The sequence below is a fragment of the Dasypus novemcinctus genome, chromosome 3 (assembly GCF_030445035.2).
Source record: "Dasypus novemcinctus isolate mDasNov1 chromosome 3, mDasNov1.1.hap2, whole genome shotgun sequence".
Taxonomy (NCBI): domain Eukaryota; kingdom Metazoa; phylum Chordata; class Mammalia; order Cingulata; family Dasypodidae; genus Dasypus; species Dasypus novemcinctus.
In genome coordinates this window covers 177,152,874-177,174,306 of record NC_080675.1, presented here as the reverse complement: position 1 = coordinate 177,174,306, position 21,433 = coordinate 177,152,874, and the positions used below count along the sequence as shown (strand labels likewise).

The window sequence follows — 21,433 nt, the reverse complement described above, 5'->3', positions numbered from 1 at the left end:
TTGTTTGGGGGCCCTGTTTCTTGATATGAATATTTATTTTGTAACTTCACTACTTATACTGTGCACTTATTATTTATGTATGTTCATGTATGAATGATATACTTCAATAAAATATTATTTTTTTAAAAACTGCCGTTAGTGAAAAAGTTCTCATGATCAGGCACAAGGCTCCCCTCCGCCTGGTCCAGACTGCCTTGCCAGCTCCTTCCTCTTACTCCCGCAGTGTTGCTTCCAGAGATCCCTTAGCATAGCAGATTTCATGATACACTGAGATGGAGAAAAGCTTATTTACCAGAACTTCTCCTAGGTTAAGAATCAAGTGTATGACTCTTTTATTATTTTTATTATTATTATTAAAGAAATACTTCCATAAGCCACTGGGATAGAGAGTGAACGTAGAAGTGATAAAAAGATGGTCCCTAAATGGCTGTGCATAAGATGAGAAAAGGACTTTCTATGGTTCCTCAAAGAGAACAGTAGGAGGTTAGTGACTCAGATGGAAAGAGAATTGTGGCCCTGGCAAGGCTAGTTTCCCCTGCATTTGGAGAAGAGAGAGGGAGTGAGAAAAGTCCCTGGAAGCAGCACAGCTAGGAAGGGGGACTTTGGAGAACAAAAACGTCTAAGGATTTTTCAGTTCTTTGCAGTGTGGGTATGATGTAAGCTCTTTTACTTCTCTCCTTAACAAAGTATCCAATAGTTTTTAACTGCATAATTGTGTGGGTGGGTTCTTGGGGTTGAACATAAGGCTGTTGAGTATGAGATGGAAAAAAAAAATGGAATATGAGAGGGGAGCATCTGGACTAGAAAAATACCCGTGATGATAGCTACCATTTATATAGTTTACTATTTGCTAAATTCTTTACGTACTTTCCTATATTCCTCACTACGAACTATGAACTAGATATTATTGCCATATTTACACAAAAGAGGAAACAGGTTTGGAGATCATAAATGTCTAGCCAAGCTGACGTAGCTACTATGTGGAAGAAATGGGATTCTAACCAAAGATCTCTACACCATACCTCACTGCCACCACAGTGTTTTACCAGCTGTTTTATTTGCCCAACAGACAATGAGCCTGGACCATGTTTTACTGTTTGCTGCATCCCCTGTGCTCAGCCCTGGCCTGGTGTGTCGGGGTGCTCAGAGGACAATTGCGGGTTAGTGAGTGATGGCTGTGTTACAAGCCAGCTAGGTGGGAGAGCTACTGAGTCAGCTGACAAAATCCCAGGCCACTAAGGGAACTCCAGGGCACGAGAAGAAAGCCCACTGCACTCTTCACTGATCAAACCATCGCTGGAGTACTGTGCCACATTTTGAGTGAAATGTCAGGGGAACAGATGTGGCTCAAGTGCTTGAGCACCTGCTTCCTATGTGGGAGGTCCTGGGTTCGGTTCCTGGTGCCTCCTAGAAAACAAAAATAAACAAGGAAACAAATGAAAAGCCAACTCAGAGGAGCCAATGTGGCTCAGTGGTTGAGCGCCAGGTTCCCACATAAGGGTCCCAGGTTCAATCCCTGGCCCCAGAGTGAAATGACAAATTAGAGAGGGTTCAGAAAAGAGTGATTTCCTTAGCTCTAAGTTATAGGGAGCTATCCTAAAAATTTAAAAGAAAGGTAAAAAGTCATAGTATCACCAGGAAAACCCAATAATCCCCTGCCATGAGGCCTCACCATTTGCATCTACTTCCATTCGACAGTTACTGAGTAAGCGTGTAGAAAAGAGGTACGTTGGGAGAGGGGGCAGCAAAGATGAATAGACAGTTTCTATCATCAATGCTAAAATACTGAATAATCCACTTGTATCCATGGTCTCACCCTTACCTTTAGAGACCTAAAATTAATTTTGCCAGAACTCCAAGATGTCATCGTTCACCAATACTTGCTACTTTGAGTGTGGTCCATGGGCCAACAGTATCAGCATTACCTGGGTGCTTGTTAGAACTGGAGAGCCTCAGGCCCTCTCCAGACCTGCTGAAACTGCACTATTTTTAAGAACATGATCTCCAGGTAGTTTGTACCCATATTAAAATTGGGGGAGCACTGCCATAGATTGACATATGAACGGACGGCCAGTTTTCAGGGAGAAGTAAAACACTCGTGCAAACCCTCATAGAGTCAACCTGCACAGAGCATTGTCTCCGTGTGGACAGAGCAGGAGGTTTGCCTGGTGACCCCCACTTCCTCCACACCACCTCCCCCGTCCTGAGGAAGTGACATCTCAGCTGAAAGCTAAAGGCTGAGTAAGCGTGAACTAGGTGAGAGGGTGAGTGAGAACAGGGAGATCGGAAGGTTGGGGAGTTTTCCAGGAAGAAACAACTGCATGTGCAAAGGCCCTGAAGAGAAAAACAGCATGGTATATTAGAGGAAATGAAAGATGGCCAGAAGGGTTAGACCACAAAGAGGCAGGAGGAAGGATGCATGGGATGAGGCTGAAGGAGTAAGGTACAAATAACACAGAGCTGTTTGCACGCTTGTCTGTTTGATAAACTTTTTATTTTGGAGTAATTTTAAATTTATAGAAAAGTTGCAAAGATAGTACAGAGTTCTGTACCTCTCACCCAACTCCCCCTAATATTAACATCTTGCATTACTGTGTCAAAACTAAGGCACACTTGTTGAAACTAAGCCTCCAACATTGGTAGAGCGCCGTTGACTAAATACCAGGCTCTCTTCAGATTTTACCAGTTTTTCCTCTGTTCTTATTTTGGTTCCAGGGTCCAATCCAAGACACCACATTACATTTCATAGTCCTGTCTCCTTAGTCTCTTCTGCTCTGTGGCAGCTTCTCAATCTCTCCTTGTTTTTCATAACCTAGAAAGTTTTGAGGAGCCCTTATAAGGCATTTTGCAGAATATCCCTCAATTTGGGTTCCTCTGATGTTTTCACATGAATAGACTGGGGTTATGGATTTGGGAGGAGAGGACTGCAGAGGGGAAGTACCCTGTTCACATCCTATCACAGGCTATCAGCATGACTTCTCACTCGTGATGCTAGCCTTGGTTGTCACGCCAAAGTAGCGTTTGCTGGTTCAGCCACAGTGAAGTTACTTTTCTCTTTCCCCTTTCTATAGTCCATTCTCTAGAAGCAAGTTGCTAAGTCCAGTCCACGCTCAAGTGAGGAGGGAGTGTGCCACAGAGTTTTGTGGAATTTGAGTTTTTCTTCTAAGAGTAATGAAAGGCCATTGAAGTATTTTAAGCCAAAGAATAACATCACATTTACATGTTAAGATTAATATACTGGCTCAGCTGAATGTGCTGAAGGGGATGGGACAGGTCAGAAATGGATGCGAAAAAACCAAGATGAAGGCGCCAGCGGTGGTTGAGGAAGTAACGGTAGCCTGGACTAGGGTAGCAGTTAAGGAGAAAGAGTGAAATGGATGGATTAAGAGAGATTTAAGGAGCCAAATTGCCATGACTTGTTCAAGTTTTGGTTGAATAAGGGCAGGGGAGTAGAGGAAAGCTGAAGATGCCCCCAGCAGCTGGCTGGACATCAGCACAGGTGAAGGCAATAGGACACAATAAAGGGCACCTAGGACTCACTAGTGCGGGCAACCCCAGAGCCACGGGGGACGGTGCTATCGGTCAGGGGCCTCTGTTGGCCTTGGTGGCATCGTCCTCCTGTGTGTCCATGACTATCTGGGTGGCTGTGCCCCCCAGACACAACTTCTAACAATAAAAGAGCCTTGTCCAGTTTAGAAAAATTTTGATTCTCTTGGGGAAAGAGTCTTCTGGATTGACTCTAAACCGTGGAGAGTATCGAGAGATCAACAATCATATTCTACATTTCCATCAAGGATTGCATTTTTCAGAGCACTAGCATTTGTACTCCCCTCTACCTGCAAGTCTGAATGCGAAGCTTTTTAGGGATCTGAATCTCCAGAGAGCTCCGTGAGCTTGGGGGTGGGAATTCCTGGTCTAGTCATCAATACCCTTGTTACCTCAGACTTTTATCCTCGGGAGTCATATACTTTCCAAGGCAAAAATCAAGATCCTGAAAAGGAGACTCAGAGGAATATAAGAAGCTTCAGCCTTGGGGGGCAGACAGTACGCATAGCATGTTCAAGCAGTGACAGGGAGGTGGCTTGAACAAGACAGAGACGAGGTCAGATTGTTCAGAGGAGAGGTAGATTGTGTGAGGACTTGTAGTGATGTGGGCTATGGGTGGAGGGCTCTGTGTCTCTTCAGAGATAATAACTAAGTTGTTTGACTTGTGGGTGTGGAGCGGTGGGAGGCTGCAGTCCTGCCCTTAGGGACAGTGGCGGGAGGCTGCAGTCCTGCCCTTAGGGACAGTGGCGGCGGCTCCAGTCCCGGGGAAATGTTTAACAGTGCAAGGGCTATAAACTTTGGGTATTTAGGGGAAATGCAAAAACCAAATATGCTAAAGGCTTATCTAGAATGTCTGGAGTCCATGCTAAAAGCTTACCTAAGATGTGGAAGATATATGCTAATTGAAGCCTATTGAGAACTGAAACAAAGGGACCATTTGGCCTTTCCTCTCTGTATAAAAGACGTTTGAAAATCTTGTTCAGGGCTCGGGATTCAAACTGAAAGCTCCCGAGTCCGGTCGGCCGTCAATAAACCATTTTTCCTTCTCAAAATCATTCCTGAGTCCTGGCCTCTCTATACTCAAATAATTGAATTTCTCTTAAATTCCACAACAGTAGGCCATTGTAAAGACTTTGGCTTTTAGCTTGATTGAGGTCAGAACGATTGGAGAGTTTTGAGTGGAGAGATGACATAACTTGTCATACTTTTTACAGGATCCCTCTGATTGCCTGTTGGGAATAAACTGTAGAGAGTGGTTCCTGCAGACACTGGAAGACAGGAGACCTAGACAAGAGGTTTCATGTGGTTTGGATCAGGGTAGTAGTGGTGAAGATGGTGAGAAGTGGTTGAATACTGGGTATATATATATATATTTTTTTTAAGGTTTATTTATTTATTTCTCTCCCCTCCCCCCCTCCCCCCGCCTCAGTTGTCTGCCCTCTGTGTCTACTTGCTGCATCATCTTCTTTGTCCGCTTCTGTTGTCAGTGGCACCGGGAATCTGTGTTTCTTTTCATTATGTCATCTTGCTGCATCAGCTCTCCGTGTGTGTGGCACAATTCCTGGGCAGGCTGCACTTTCTTTCGCGCTGAGTGGCTCTCCTTACGGGGCGTACTCCTTGCACGTGGGGCTCCCCTACGCCAGGGACACCCCTGCATGGCAGGGCACTCCTTGCATGCATCAGCACTGCGCATGGGCCAGCTCCACACGGGTCAAGGAGGCCCCGGGTTTGAACCACGGACCTCCCATGTGGTAGATGGACGCCCTAACCACTGGGCCAAGTCCACTGCCAATACTGGGTATATTTTGATGATAGAACCAAATTGTACTGCCTGATGGATTGCACTAAGATGGTAAAGGGTGTAGAAGTTAAATGTTTGGGGGGGTAAAAATCAGATATTCAGAACTGGACACAGTGAGTCGTTTAGTGTGCTTGTTGGACATCCAAGTAGAGAGATGCCAGGTCTGCAGTTGGAGATAGGAGCCTAGACTTCAGGGATGTGGTCTCGCCGGAGATAAGAATTGGGGAGCCATCAGCATTTGCTTGATCCTTAAAGTCATGAGACTAGATGAGAGCTCCAGAATGTGAGTACTGGTAAGGAAGAGTAGAAAGCCAAGGACTAGCCTGGGACACTCAACTATTTAGGGTTGGGAAGTGACCTTGGGTTAATGAGGAAGATATGTCAAATGAGAATGAGAGAGAGTGGCCGGTTAAAGAGGAGAACCAAGAAAGGCGAGGACTGAGAATTAATTTTGAATTTGGCAGTAAAGATGAAAATCTGACTGACGAGAGTTCAAAAGACAATGAGAGGAGAATAATTGGAGACAGCAAGTGTAGACAACTCTTTTGAGTTTTTCTATGAAGGGGAGCAGAAAAATAGAGTTGTATCCCAGAGAGTATGTGTTTTGTTCGCTTTTGTTTATTCTTACAATAAGAGAAATTACAGCATGTTTGTGTGCTAATAGGACACACACAGTAGAGCAGGGAAAATTGGGTGAAGCTGAAGAGATAGTGGTTTAAAGGCAGTAGGGGACAAAGTCTAATGTACAACTGTAGGGGTAGGCCTCAGGACAAATTAGTCACTGCATTAGGAGGGAAGTACAGGGTAGGTGAGATCCGGTGGGGAGAATATGTGGAAGTTCTAATTGCATCTATTCTTAGTGAGATAGAAAGCAAGGTCAACAGGAATTAAATTGTGTCAAAATAATCGTGTTGCAAGTATTTATCAGACTAAACTGTTCCTATATATACACTGTTGTTCAAATCAGGTAGTAACCTGCCTTCAACTCTAAAATATTTTAGAGAAACAGTGGTCATGGGTTGGGTTCTCATGTAAGCCTGTTAGGTTTATTCTGTTACAGCAACGAATTTTAGCCTTAGGCTCAATCAGCTGTCTTGAAAATGCTGGTCATGAGGCCGATGAGTCAGGGAAAACGCGCCAACACCATGGAAAAATGAATTAACCATGCCCCACCCTGATGATGCGACCCTAACAGCATCTTCAAGCAGAAATAACCACACAGCTACTAATTCTGGCGAAAACAGTTGGTTTTATTTTCATTTTCCGTGGCATTGTACAAAGCCTCATTTCCCTGCCAGCACCTTTGCATCATCTGCGAAAAGGTGTCAGATCCAAAATAGTGCCCACCAGTTACAGTTGGCGGTGGGCTGACAGGAAGGCTGCACATGGAAATGTGAAGGGGAAAGACCCACCTGGCCAGGGGGAGCCCTGACCCTCAGTGGGGAAATAGAAGCTTCACCCAGCTGGCGATCACAGGCAGTTTCAACTCGTGAAAGAAATGGGGAAGGAAGTAAAGTCTGGGCAGCACCCTAAGATCAGGAAGAAGTGCTGCAAGAAGGGGTGGGCCAGGGCAGTGAGTAAGAGCGTGGGCTGGAGTTCAACATGCCTCGGACCCAACCACCCAAAATCTACGACTTTGGCAAGTGTCTTTCCGGGTGTAATCCTGTTTCTTTAACAGTAAAATGGGGATAATATCTACTCCAACAGGGTTCCACGAAAACGAAGAGAGATTACATATCTAACGTTCCTAGCAGGCAGAAGACAGCTAATAATTGGTAGCCTTATGCTCATCCACGCTATTACTGAGAACGAGATACGTCAGCCAGCCTCAGTTGCTATGCAAAAACAAAACAGCTAATCCTTGTCCATTTATAGGTTAAATAAATATTTAGCTCTTACTGTACACCAGGCTCTGAACTAGGCACTAGAGATGAAAGCATGACCAGAACAACCATGGGTCCTGCCTTCTCCAAACTTACTGCCATTGGGTTAACATATGTTGACTTTCAATTCCTACAATACATGATGCATGCTACAACATCAATGAACCTGGAAAGCATTATGCTGAGTTAAATAAGTCAGACACGAAAGGACAAATATTGCATTATTCTACTTCCATGAAATATCTACACTCTTCTAGCTATTCATAGACACAGATATTACCAGGGACAGGGGGGAGAGAGGAATGGGAGTTCTTGCTTAATGGGTGCAGAGTTTCTGTTTGGGGGATGGAAAAGTTTGGGTTCTGGATGGTGGTGATAGCTGTGCAGCCCTGTGGATGTAATCAATGCCCCTGAATTGTATGCTTCAAAGTGGTTACAATGGCACATGTAGTGTTAAATAAATGCTACCACAATAGCTTTTAAAAATCATTTGATATAATACCGCAGCCGAGACTATGGTGTTTTGAGAGGCTGTAGCAGGAGAATTTACCGAGTCCGGGAAAGTCCCTGGGAAAGTGGCCTTTGAGCTGAGATCTAAGGCCCGGTGAGCACTAGCCAGATGAGGAGGTGGAGGAGCAGGGCAGGCAGAGGCGAAGGCCTGGCTGGAGGAAAGTCCCAGAGAAGGCCACCAAGGAGACCGCAGGAAAGAAGTGGGGGAAACAGAGCGGGGAAAGAACCGTGCAGGCGGACCTTGCAGGGAGCCAGTGTGGTTTTAGCTGACAATGACAAAGTCTTCTTAAAAGACAAGAGAAAGAAAGTCACATTTCTTTGTGTCAAGGGTAACATTGCACTCGAAATCAGTATTGGGGTTGATTTTTGTAGTTCTTCACTTTTCCCTATGGTTTATACTGTCTATAATGAGTATTTTTCATTTTTCACAAAAACAAAAACTTTCTTCCTAAATCAACCTCATTGAGAAATACTTTATAACCAAATGCATGTTTTGATGGCACATTTATATGTCCACATAACCACCACCGCAATCACGATATGAAACATTTTCAGTCATTTTTCACTCCTTTTGAAGTCTCTTTCCAATCAATCCCCTTACCCCAGCCCCAGGCAACTCCTGATCTGCTTTCTGTCACTGTCGCATTAGATTCATCTTTTCTAGAGTTGGAACTAGTTTCTGTCACTGAATGTAATGTTTTTGAGATTTATCCATTCTGTTACATGTGTCAGATGTTCATCCTTTTTGATTGCTGAGTAATATTCCATTATATGGTATGTCCCAATTTCTTTATCCATTCACCTGTTGCTGATTGGTTTGTTTCCAGGGTTTTTTTTTTTTTCGTTTTTGTTTTGGCTATTATGAATGAAGCTGCTGTGAATAGTATGAGCATGTTTTCTTTTTTTTTTTTGCTAAACACCAAGGAGTGGCATTGCTAGGTCCTATGGTAAATGTTGTGTTTAACTTTATGATAAATTGCAACACTGTTTTCCAAAGTGGCTATATAATTTTGCCTTATTACTAATAGGATATGAGAATTCTTATAGCTCCGCATCTTTCCCAAAAGCTTAGTGTTCTCAATCGTTTTCATTTTAGCTATTCTGGCATGATGTATAGTTGCCTTTCATTGTGGTTTTAATTTGCATTTCCCTGATGACAAATGATGTGGAGCACCTTTTCCATGTGTATTCGCCATTTGTATGTCTTTATATATGAAGTTCCTCTTCAAACATTTGGACTATTTTTTTACATTGGCTTGTTTGCTGTCTTGTTACTAAGTTGTAAGAGGATTGTATATATTCTGGATAAAGCCCTTTGTCAAATATGAGTGACATATATTATCTCCCACTTTGTGGCTTGCCATTTTGAGTTTCTTTGTTTTTACAACTTTACTGAGATATAATTCACATACCTCTTTCTGAGTTCTTAATTGTATCATTTTAAGAGTAGATTTTTCTTACATTTTGATGAGATCTAAATTATCAATTTTTCTTTTGTGATTCAGCTTTATATGTTCGAAGAAATCTTTGCCAATATAGTTGTGAAGATTTTCTACTATATTTTCTTCTTGAACTTTTATGCCTTTAACTTTCTCTTAGTTCTATGATCTGTTTCAAGTTAATTTCTGTGTTTGGCAAGAGGTTAAGAATTGAGGTTCATAAAAGTCTTTTTTTTTTTTCAAGTAGGGAGGGAAGAAGGAAGGAAGGAAATTAAAAAATGAAAAAGAAAATTAAAAATAAATTAAAAAACAAAGAATTTTTAAGGTTTTAAAAATAAAAGACAAAGTTTTTTAAATAACGTAATAAACAAAACACACGGTGAACTACAGTTTGAAAGTCTAGGTCACAAATCAAGTCAAAAGAGATTTCTCAGGGTCGCTTTGTTAGAGGCAAGCGTAGTATAAATACCATGTTTTGTGGTTTCTTGTGCAAATATTTTCCAGGTAGCAGTATCCACATACATACTTCCTAATAGTCCATTAATGACTATTTGTGACCAGCACTTAGCTCTGACTAGTCAAAGATGAATTAAAATTTAAGGCAGTTAGAGGTGGGGAGGAGAGCTGAAAATGTGGCAGGAAGAGTTAAAAGAAAATGCTGACTCTACTCAGGCCCTAGTAGGCACAAACCCCAGGTGGCTTATGTAATAGCCTCTCAGATGTGATTTGAAAAATAACAATGTTTCCTATGCCAAAAAAAAAAAAATCCCCTACTGATTTGCCCCAGTTCCTAATGTCCACTCTTAAAAATCTCACTGGGGAGCAGAGGTGGCTCAAGAGGGCGAGCCCCTGCTTCCCACACGGGAGGTCCTGGGTTCAGTTCCAGTGCCTCCTGAAAACAACCACAAAACAAACAAACAGATCACCTAGGAGGTGAAGGTTAATTACGTGAAATACCCTGTGAAAATGCACGTGGGCTCTGATGTCTTTATTATCTCTTACCAACTTCCTAGAAAAGGCAATGCGAGCCCCAGAGGGGTAGACAATGTGTTGTGGGAGGAAAAGGAAGGATGTGAAGTTCTAAAACAAGGTACAGTATTCCCATATTTTAATCAAATTTGCTGACCTAAAAACTGGAGCACAGAGTCTAACAAAAGATAAAATTTTCCAACTTGTGCCATTTTTTCAATAAAAAATGGAACAATTGGCTCAACATTGAATTATTGAGCTGTCTTTGTTCAAACCATCCCAGAGTAGCCTATATATCTGGGTGCTATATCATCACCCCAAAAGGCAGGCCAGGGAAGAGCATCCGTGTGGGACAATAATTACCTGTTCCTCATTTAAATGTTGCACCTGTTCTATTGTAGCTGTTGCCTTATTGTAGATGTTGCAGTTGTTGCTTATTATTGTAGATGATGTTGCAGTTCTGATAGCAAACAGCTGCTTAGTAGTTTCCAATAAATACGAGGTGGAAAGTAAGGTCGAGGCTCTCTGTTCCAGAAGCTGTGAGGCCCCTGGTCCCATCTTTATCTCCTCTCTCGTGTCTTTCTCTCTGTCCTTTTATTTCGTAGAGCTCTGCGTCGCCTGCCTGTTCAAGCCAGCCTATCGCTGAGCTGATCTCGGGACATCAGTGGAAGGCTGTGGGCAGCCCGGGCACTGGGGTCTAGAGAGGGCTGGAGTCTAGAGAGGGTGGGCCGCAGCCTCACCCACTCTGCAGTCTAGTCGAGGGACGTAGAAACAATCTGGGGTGATTGGGGGCATGCCCTTAGGAAAGAGTCTGCCGTGGGTCAGAAAAGACACCCCCACCTTTCTGCTCTTATCCCCTGAATTCAACACCTGCCCCTTGTACTGAGCTTTCCTCTTTTGCTTAGACCTCCAGGCAGAACCAAAAAATAATTAGGCCACAATTGACACATAAGACAAATGCATAGTTTATTCATGAATATGGAGACAAAATGTCTGTAACTCTGGACATTGCATCATCCATGTTGTTTATTTAAAAGTAGAAGTGTTGGCAATACTTCTTGGAAGAGTCACTAATCAGGCAGGTTTCACAATATGGACGTCCTTTTTGGTCAGTAGTATTGCTTCAGGAGAGATAACATTTCACAGACTTTTCCTGTGACTTCCAGAAACGTCAGCCACCCCGATTTAGGTTCAAACTTCTTTACAAAGCCATTTTCCTATGAGAGAACAAATTTCACATTTTCAAAATCAGCAGCAACTAAGTTTATTGGAATATAAAAGAAACATCCGTTTAAATAATACAAATAGTTCATCTTCTCTGTACTTTGACTAGTTTTATTCTGTTCATTCTCATCATTGTTCTTGATCTTCAATTCTAGACCTTTCTAGAGCAGCAGTGCCCAGTAGAAATAAAATGTAAGTTGCATGTGTAATTTTAATTTTTTAGAAGCCATATTTTAAGAAGTAAAAAGTAATAGGCAAAATTAATTTTAAATATATGTAATTTAATATATACAAAGTATTATTTCAACACTTAACAATGTAAAAATTAATAAAGGTATTTCATATTCCTTCTTTCGTACCAAATCTTCAAAATTCAATATCTATAGTGCACTTACAGCACATCTCAATATGAACAAGGCACATTTCACCTTCTCGATAGCCACAAGTGATAGTACTGGACAGCACAGCCCCAGAGGACAGGAAGTGTCGCTTTTCCTCTTTCTCTTTCAATGGTCTAGCATTGTGCTGAGCTGTATTTGTGTTTGTAAACTGCATTGTACTAAGAATAATGAGGATTCACAATAAATCCCAATTAAATCAGTTGATTGTTTCTATTACATTTCATTCTCCTTTTTGATCAGATATACTTTTAAAAAAATAGGCTAATCTATTGAACTAGATACTGTCGCTAATTAATTTACTATCTATAATTATAGAGTAATTAGAGTAGGCACTGAAAAGGGTCATCCAGCCCGATGTCCTCTGTTATTTTTACAAATGAGGAACCTGAGGCCCAGAAAAAAATAAGTAAGTTAAGAAGGTTACCCAAATTCTTAGTGCTGGGCTGGCTTGGAATGCAAACACTGCCCTCTACATTATTCCATCTATCAACCATAAATTTCCAGCCAACTACCAAAAGGATTAGAAAATAGTTACAATATTATTTTTAATGTGCGTCTATCAAACCTTTGCTCTCCATCTAGCAAGTTCCAAACTCTGGGGTTACAAGGATGGCTTCAAGCAGTCCATAGCCTAGAGTGCCTAGTATTAAATCATGTGCAGAGCATAGCTCTGTGATGGTTGGAAGAGACTGGGGAGCTCTGCAGGCCTTGGAATTCTCTTTACTAGCCGAGTCACACCCATCAGGGCAGGGCCACTGTACTTGGAAGATGACCCAAGAAAGTCAGCTTTGACCTCCTTCCTGCGTGTGGCGTCTTGCTCTCCCTCTGCCGCAGCAGAGGAGGAAATGGGCCCCCTCTTCCTCTTTCCTGCCTGCCTTGCGCACTCACATTCCCCGTACATTCTAGGTGTGCTTCCACTTCTCTGTTCCCCTTCTTAGTATTTTCATTAACCCCGTATTTGGCAAGTATAATGAAGTACTCTAAAAAGATGTTTCATTATTATGACAATCATCATTGTCTCTTAGGATTGGGCAGTTACCATGTCAGTAACTTACACACGTTCAACTTCTAAAATAAAGGGAGTGAACAAAGGAAACCATGACAAATCCAGCTATGTGAAGATTAAAACTTTTTTAAAACTATAAAAAACTAAAAAGAACAGCACACTGTGAAAATATTTACAGTGACCATCAAAGAGTTCATTCAACTATAAGAGAAAATCATCAAACTCAATAGCAAAGGCTATTGAAAAGAGAGACATGAATCATTAAGTAAATGGGAAAAAATTCAGCATCACTAACAATAATTCACATTTTAATACAATCTTATTGTTATTAAACTTTTAAAATTCATATTATTTTAAACCTATTAAACCCTCAAAATTATTTTTAATAGTATCACCCAGTGCTGGTAAGGTCCTTGTGGCATTGTTACATTGATACAATCTATTTGGAAAGTATATGTATTCCAGTGTGTATAGATATCATAATTATACTCGTATCTTATCAACCAGTAATTCCATTGTTAGAAGTTTATCATAAGTCAGTCTTCTAAAATGTGGGATAAATGCACACACATGTTCAGTATTGAAGCATTATTTCTAAGAGGGGAAAACTGAAAACAGCATCAATGTCTAACAGTTGAGAATTGGTTAAGTAAATGATGTCGCATAAAGCTGGTGGAATATTCTTTAGCCATTAGAAATATTAACATGGAATATGTGAGGCAGTGTTAAAAATTTATAATATAATATTACTTTTAAAATTTTTTGATGTATACCTTAATCGTAATTGCATATAAAATCTGAATGTGGATATGTTAGAGTGATGGGAGTGACTTTTCTTCTTTTCAAAAATCTTTCCTCTAATAATGCTGTTCATATCTTAAACTATTTTATAAAAATGAATATACAAATAGGGCTTTGATATCCTGTCAATAATGAGGTATTTAACAAGGAATACCCAGAGCTGATTATTTCTGGGAATGGTAGTAATTAATTAAGTTCAGTTACCTTGGTTTCAAGAAAGCCTAAAATACAACATATTGATCCAAAGAAAATCATGCCTTTAAAATATTTAAAAGATATAGGCAGGGAAACGGACTTGGCCCAGTGGTTAGGGCGTCCGTCTACCACATGGGAGGCCCGCGGTTCAAGCCCCGGGCCTCCTTGACCCGTGTGGAGCTGGCCCATGCGCAGTGCTGATGCGCGCAAGGAGTGCCCTGCCACGCAGGGGTGTCCCCCGCGTGGGGGAGCCCCACGCACAAGGAGTGCGCCCGTGAGGAGAGCCGCCCAGCGTGAAAAGGGAGGGCAGCCTGCCCAGGAATGGCGCCACCCACACTTCCCGTACCGCTGACGACAACAGAAGCGGACAAAGAAACAAGACGCAGCAAAAAGACACAGAAAACAGACAACCGGGGGAGGGGGGGAATTAAATAAATAAATCTTTAAAAAAATAAAAAAATAAAATAGAAGATATAGGCAAATACCGTGATGTTATTCCTACTTCTCTAGAAACTATTGGTTCATTTACTCATTCAAGAAATGTTTATTGAGCATTGACCACCTGCCAGGTACTGTTTTAAGCAGTGGAAACAATGATGAGCGAAAGATACAGGATCCCTGCCCTCTTGAATCTTAAATTCTCATCTTAGAGACAGACAAGAAACAGATAAGCAAATAAATATGTAATGTGATAGCTGGTCGTGATAGCGGTTTTGAAGGAAACAGAGAAGGTCACAGGGTCGAGAGTGGCAGTGGTACTATCTTAGATGGGGTGATGAAGGCAGGCTTCCTGGAGGAGGTACCCGCAGAGCAGTGACCTGAGTGACGGGGGAAAGGAGCCATGAGAACTTCCGGAGGGGGGCTATTCCAGGCAGAGATGCAAAGGCCCTGAGAGTGGAGGGTGCTTGCAAGCACAGGAGGAGTCACAGCAATCGGGACCAAAGAGGTGGCCAGGCACCTGATCCCGGAGGTCTCCGAGAAGTGAGGACTTTTGGCTTTTTGTTCCAGGAGTGAGGGGCTGGCTCGGAGAGGTTTGATTAGGCCAGGGCATGATCTAATTCACGTTTTTAAAAGGTCCTGGGCAGCGAGGTGAAGAACAGACCATGGCAGGGCCCGCATGGAAGCTGGGAGCCTGGGAGAGGGTGCTCCGTGGTCTGCTGGGAGGATGGTGGCTCGAGGGCGGTGGCTGGGGTGTGAGAGAAGGAGTCAAGCACGGCACCCGAGCTTAGAGACCTGGCACTTAGAGATTGTGCCTGGAAAAAAGAGGTGGTTTTCTCCAACTCCTCTGTCAGTATCATGCATTTCTACGTGACTTGAATAATGTTTCACTTTATCTTTCAATAAGTGATTTTTAAATCTCAAGTTAAATTTCAGAAGAAATGTAAGAATTCCCTGCTCCCCAAAAAACACCTCAATTTAATCCTAGGGTATATGAGGACACCTGAGATTGTTATCACCCTGCTGCTAGAGCTTTCCATCTTTTGGAAGTGTCTTTGCAAAACCTAATGCTTAGTCAGTCATCTGCTTGTCTCTGCGTGTCCATTCATTTGACCTTAAGTTGGCAAGACCATTATGTTGAGCAAGAGGCTCATAAAAACTCTCATGGTCGAAATGTCATGATCCAGGCTTTACTATGCTGCTTACATGGAGCGCACCAAGCCTTAATGTACGTCCCTGCTTTCAAAGGGGCTTTCTTTTAGAATTAAAGTAGTTTTAAGAATTGCATATTTAAACGTCTTGGAATTTCCCATGTAACCCTCATAGTTGTATAGTATTTGACAGTTTACAAAGCACTTTTACAAGAAATTTGCTCTAATCCTTTAACTGCCCTTCTAAGGTATAATATATAAATATAATCTGAGTCTCAAGGTACTTCAGTAACTTGCCAGGCTTTCACCTCTAGTGAGTGGGAAAACCAGCCAATGAGAGAGAAAGGGAAGGAGGGAGGGAGGGAGGAAGGAAGGAAGGAAGGAAGGAAGGAAGGAAGGAAGGAAGGAAGGAAGGAAGGAAGGAGCAAATCAAGCTGACAAAAATGAGAAAGAGCAATGAGATTATGAATTCCCATTATTGGCATACCTGGCAGTTTTTTGCTTTCTGATTTAGATGGTAACTAACACCTAACTGCAGGTGATGATATAATTTACAGAGATTAAATATATTTAATCTGATTTGCTCAGTGGAAATGAGGCAATAATAACAATAACATTAAACTTGCACTGAGTACATATTTGCAGAAACTGTAATAGGTGCTTTATAAATATACTGCTTTAATCCTTACGCCAGTTCTAGAAGATAGGTGGCATGATTCTTCCTATGTTAGAGATGAAGAAAATGAGGCTTAGAGCAGTCAAGTAACATGTTCATGTCACAAGTCCAGAACCCAGAAATGAGCCCATCTAATTCAGTCAGCAGTCTTAATATCTACGTTGCCCCTACACACTACACTATGGATACAAAAGTTTTCACAAAATCTCTGGCACTTTATTTAAAGTTCAGTCAGATTCTAGGTATTCTCAGTCCATAGGCAAAACCATCTTCTCATCTTTCACTATTGCCATGGATTTTTTTCACTTGGAGCCAATGTCAAGCAAATATGAATGACTACTGATAGGGCAGTAGATTGTGTGCTTTATGATCAATGGTTTTTGGGGTGGTTTTTCTTTTTTTGAGAGTGCTTTTCGGGAGGGTAGAAAATGGGAGGTTGATAAAGTTGTGAAATGCCTCTTCTACTCTTTGCCTCTTCTCATGACTCTACTAGCATAGGCATGTGATCATGATATTTCCCCCTGAAATGAACCATTCAAGAGTAAGTTTGTTCATTTGAACAGATTATTAACATCCCTATGAAAAGAAGATATCGATTTGTCATGCCAATTTTGTACTGGCTCAAAAAAAACACTGCTTGTAATTAACAGAATCAATGTCCCATGTAAACTGGGAGAGGAATATCCAGGTTGCATTGAAATGACATCTTAGAATGTTTCTCTCATGTCTACCACCTAAGTTATTTAGATTTAAAAGCAAAGAGCTTAAAACCTACATGATAGCAATGTAACTGGAAAAAGACCTCGACCAAAAGGGGGAAAGGGTAAAGACAAATGAGTTCCTATGGCTAAGAACTTCAAAGTGAGTCGGGAGGTCATTCCAGAGGTTTCACTTATGCACGTCTCAGCAGGATCTCATTAGCTGCCAGAGAAAATATTGCCTCAAATAGAGGGGCACCTGAGGGCTCTAGAGGTATCCAAACACTACAGGCAGGGCTGGCAGCTCGGGAGTTTGGCTTCCTGTCAGTGAGCCCTGCTTTGGGATTTATGCTCCCCAGTGTGACAGAGGTGGGTTCATTTGTGGTTTCCCTACACATGGCTCTTCCGCCCCTCCTATTTGAACCTATCGTTAGTACTAGAGTTAATAGGTGTACATCCAAGTGACTTAAATATTTGGGTTGTCCATGTGCCAGTTGGGCTCTGAATCTTAAAAGAGTAGCAACACCTACTCTCCAGTTCCTTGGACTCACCCAGGACATCTAACAAGGAGATGATGATGGACAACCAACATACCAAGGAACAGAGAGAGTGTGCACCTGCAAGCTACATAGTCCCATCCACCTGCCCCGTGGGATCTAGGCCCCCCCTCAATTACAAGCAGAGTGGGCATCACCATCCCAGAATCCTCAGGATTGAGGGATGCATGACAGACTAGAGCAGACTTACTGTTATTCTACTATAGTCATGGTGATTCTAGCAATGGAAGAACTTTTATCATTGATGTGGAGGCAGTGGCCACTGGAAATTCTGAGGGGAGGGAGACAGAAAAATGGGTATAATTTGGGGGCATTTTGGGGACTTGGGAATTGAAATGTCCTGAATGGCATTGCCATGACAGATTCAGGTCATTATATATCTTGTCATAACTTAAAGCAATGTGCGGGAGAGAGTGTAAACTACAATGTAAAGTATAATCCATCCTTAGTGGCAATGCCCCAAAATGTGTTCATCAATTGCAACAAATGGCCCGCACTAAGGAAGGCTGCTGTTAATGTGGGAAAATGTGGGAGGGATGGGGGGAGTGGGGAATACAGGACTCCCCTAAAATTTTTACGTAACATTTACGTAATCCAAGCATCTTTAAAAAAAAAAGTATTTAAAAAAAACCTACATGTGGGTTTTGTGAACGCTGAGTGTGTGAGCCTGTGTGTGTGCACACTTACGTATGTACATCTCCACTTAGGATGCGTTCATGCTGTCACACTCCATCACCAAAAGATGAGTACGTTTCAAGAAAGTCTCAGAGATGGCTCCATACCCTCCACTGACTGAGTTCCAGGAGTTCACAAAAGTTATCCTTACGAAGGTAAATTTTTAAGTAGCAGTTATTCACTGCCTGTTGCTCCAGGTGCTCCGCTAGGCGCTGGGACCGCAGCCCCACCCACACAGACCTGCCTCCAGCGCTTCCCTACGGCTCACACGCGGCCACCTTCGCTTGGCCCCGCACGGGGTGGTGGACGTTTCCCTCAGTCCTCAGGGAAGCCTTCCACAGCCAGCCGGAAGAACGCGTGCCCAGACACCTCGCACGCCTTGCCCAGCCCTCGTCAGGTGCCTTAGACAGCGTTCCAGGCAGAACAAGGAAAGCACAAGGAAGGAGTGGTGGAGGCAGGCCCAGCACGATGCCGGGAAGGTGTAACAGGACAGAAAATACAAAGAACATTAAGCAAAAGAATCAGAGATTTGATCACGTCAAACTGAAAACTTTCACAATGATTGACAACATCTATAGTTTTAAAAGACAGTGAACAAACCAGAAGATAATTGTAACCTATAAAAATATTAGTACCAGAATATTCAAAGAAATCTTATAAATCAATACAAAAAAAGACAAAATAGGAAAATGGGCAAAGGATATACTAGGCATTTCCCTGAATAAGAATTACAAATGGCCAGTAAGCACATGAAAAGAGAAAAGAGTGTTAATATCACTAGTGATAATGGAAATGTGAATTAAAATAAAATAAACTAGATTCACTTTTGAATCCAATAGACTGGGGAAATTTTGACAGATCGCTACTACCTAATGCTTCTCAGCTGGTGTGGGGGGAAATGTTGGATACTCTAATAAGCAGATAAGGAGTATGACTAGATAGAGCCACTTTGGAGGACAAGAGATAGAGTAAAATAAAAATATATATGTATACCAAGTCCTCATCTCCCAGTATCTGACCTAGAGAAACACACAGTGTACAAGGGAAGGCATGCTTAAAGATATTCAATGAAGCATTGTTCACAATAGCAAACTCTGGAAATAACCTAAATATCCATCAACTAGAAATGGCCAGATACTTGACAGCATTCATATACAACCAAATATAAATAGTACTTTTTAAAAAAATACTGTTTTAAATGTCCTTGGGTGAAAAAAAGATAAGTTGTAAAATAAGTACCATGTACTATTTATACATGTAAAAAAGTTTTGCATAAAAGTATTATGTATAGGGGAAAATGTGTGAGGGGGAGGGGTGGGGCATATGGGAATTCCCTATATTTCCAATGTAACTTTTTTGTAATCTAAAATTTTTTAAAAGAAAAAAATAAAAAATTTAAAGAAATTTTTAAAGAAAGTACCATGTATATTTTCTATGGATATATTCAGTAATATGTTTTGGTGGTTAGAGAGCAGGCCCATGGGAATGTAAGTTTCTATGAAGTTTTAACTTATTTAAAAAAACAAATATATTCATAGATAACTTACCTAATTAAAATTATTGTTTTAACATAGTAAGTATTTTGGGACATAAAGGAAAACATATATCTTCAGGTTTGGAAGTCTCCTTACCAACATGAGTTCCAGGACAGGGCCTTACATGGTCTTGTTTTTTTGAGGCACTCAGTAATATTAACTGATAATAAATTGAATTTTTATTTGTGAGTTCTTGAGTAAAGATTCTTGCTAGAATATATTTGTTACTAAGTCGCTGTTCACTATGTGGTGGCTTTTTTTTAATCAACAACCTTTAATAGCTCAGAATTTGTTACATTAGAAAATGAAAAAAATTCAACTTGTAATTAATGAATTTGCAAAAATATACATGGTGTAAATTTTTGCAAATTCATTAATTACACCTGTCCTTTGCAGCATTAAAAAATACCTAAATATAACAGTATCTAATACTAACTTTTCTGTAGTAATTCTGCATTGTCATGACAACCCTAGCAGAAGCTAAGCCCTAGAATAGTGTGTCTGATTATTCTGAAGATACATTAGAAAAGATACATCTAACTACTGTAAAATGTCCTGGTAGGAATGAAAACTGAAAACACAAGTGTTTCCAGCTGCCAAGGTCTAGGATTCATTGGAAATGAACTGGAAAGTACTTTTTAAATTTTAATTAAAAACTTTTAAAATAAATCACCCAAGGAAAATAGAATTCTTAGATTTAAAAAAAAAAATAGCAAGGAAACTGTCCATTCCTATTTCACGTAAAGAAGTATGAAGACTACGATTGTTACATACCCAGCCTCCATTTTGCCTTATCCATTCTGCTGTGTTTTCTGTTATGAACTGAGCCACAAAGTAAGAAATTTCCTTGTAAGTATCCACATCCGGGGCAATTCGCTCTCTTAGAAGTTTCTTGATGAGAATACCTCCGAATGCAAATATAGTCACAATCCTTCCCCAGTTGATGATGCCATCTTCAAATTCCTTTTCCATCACTTTATTGAATATTGTTCTGGCAGTTGCCACAGAAACAACAGCAAAATTGTCCAAGCACGGTTTCAACTTCTTTTCAACCTCTTTTTGGACGGAGAAAGCAACGTTTTGTAACACTCTGGACGTTTTGCTTGGACCCGATTCCAGCTGTGGTAGCTGCAGGACGTATTTCATGTAGTCCTGGGCCAGCGTGTAAATGTATCTGAACTCGCTGTCAGTCATCTTCAGCTTGATGGAGAGTAAAGTCTTGAACTGGTTCAACCAGAAGTTGCTGAGGCAGTTTGAGGTGAAAACGCATAGAGCCAGCAGGGTTGTGACACATAACGATATCTGGAGGCTGGTGGAATTTCTGTTTGCATCATTTCTTTCAGTGTCCTTCCTCCTAGACACTTCGCTGCGTAGGCTGTGTATGAAAGAGAAAGTTTAAAATGAGAAAGAGGAAAATGGGTCAGAGAGAGGCCACTTCCTCTTCCTGTAAAGAATTAATGTACCTTTAAAAGTCTTAGGGGAAAAAAAAAAAGTCTTAGGGATGGGGAGAACTGGAGCTCTCTGTACGTTGCTGGTGGGAAAACAGTCGGACAGTTCCTCAGTGAGTAAAACACAGAATTGCCAGAGGCGGTGGTGTGAAGCTGTGTGGACCCTGGGAAAACAAGTTCTTACACTTAATCGTTCCTGTGGGTGTGGACCCCTTGTGAGTAGGACCTTTTGATGAGGCTACTTCTGTTCAGGTGTGACCCACCTCATTCACGGTGGCTCTTAATTCTCTTACTGGAGTTCTTTATAAAGATAAGGGAGAGAGAGAGACAGAGAGAGAGAACGGCAGCAAGAAACCGAAATCAACGACACTAGGAGAGACCAGCAGGAGTCACCACCATGTGTCTTGCCATGTGGCAGAGGAGCCAAGGATCACCGGCAGCTGGTCTCTGGGAAAGAAAGCATTGCCCTGATGATGCCTT

At 41.5% G+C, this 21,433-nt stretch overlaps 1 protein-coding gene across 1 annotated transcript; it reads right to left on the bottom strand.

Moving 5' to 3' along the window:
* Positions 1-11,089: 11,089 nt before the first annotated feature.
* On the bottom strand, positions 11,090-20,880 carry BCL2A1 (BCL2 related protein A1). Its single transcript, XM_004480670.2, has 2 exons — positions 20,280-20,880; positions 11,090-11,365 (listed from the first exon to the last, which is right to left on the bottom strand). The coding sequence occupies exons 1-2, from the start codon at positions 20,697-20,699 to the stop codon at positions 11,258-11,260; spliced, it is 528 nt and encodes a 175-aa protein (XP_004480727.1). The 5' UTR covers positions 20,700-20,880; the 3' UTR covers positions 11,090-11,257.
* Between the last annotated feature and the right edge of the window lie 553 nt (positions 20,881-21,433).

Coding starts and splice junctions, on each gene's coding strand:
- BCL2A1 (XM_004480670.2), bottom strand. CDS start 20,699: ATGACTGACAGCGAGTTCAGATACATTTACACGCTGGCCCAGGACTAC. Junction 11,366..20,279: donor TAAGGCAAAATGGAGGCTGG/GTATGTAACAAT, acceptor GTTCTCTCATAG/GAAAATGGCTTTGTAAAGAA.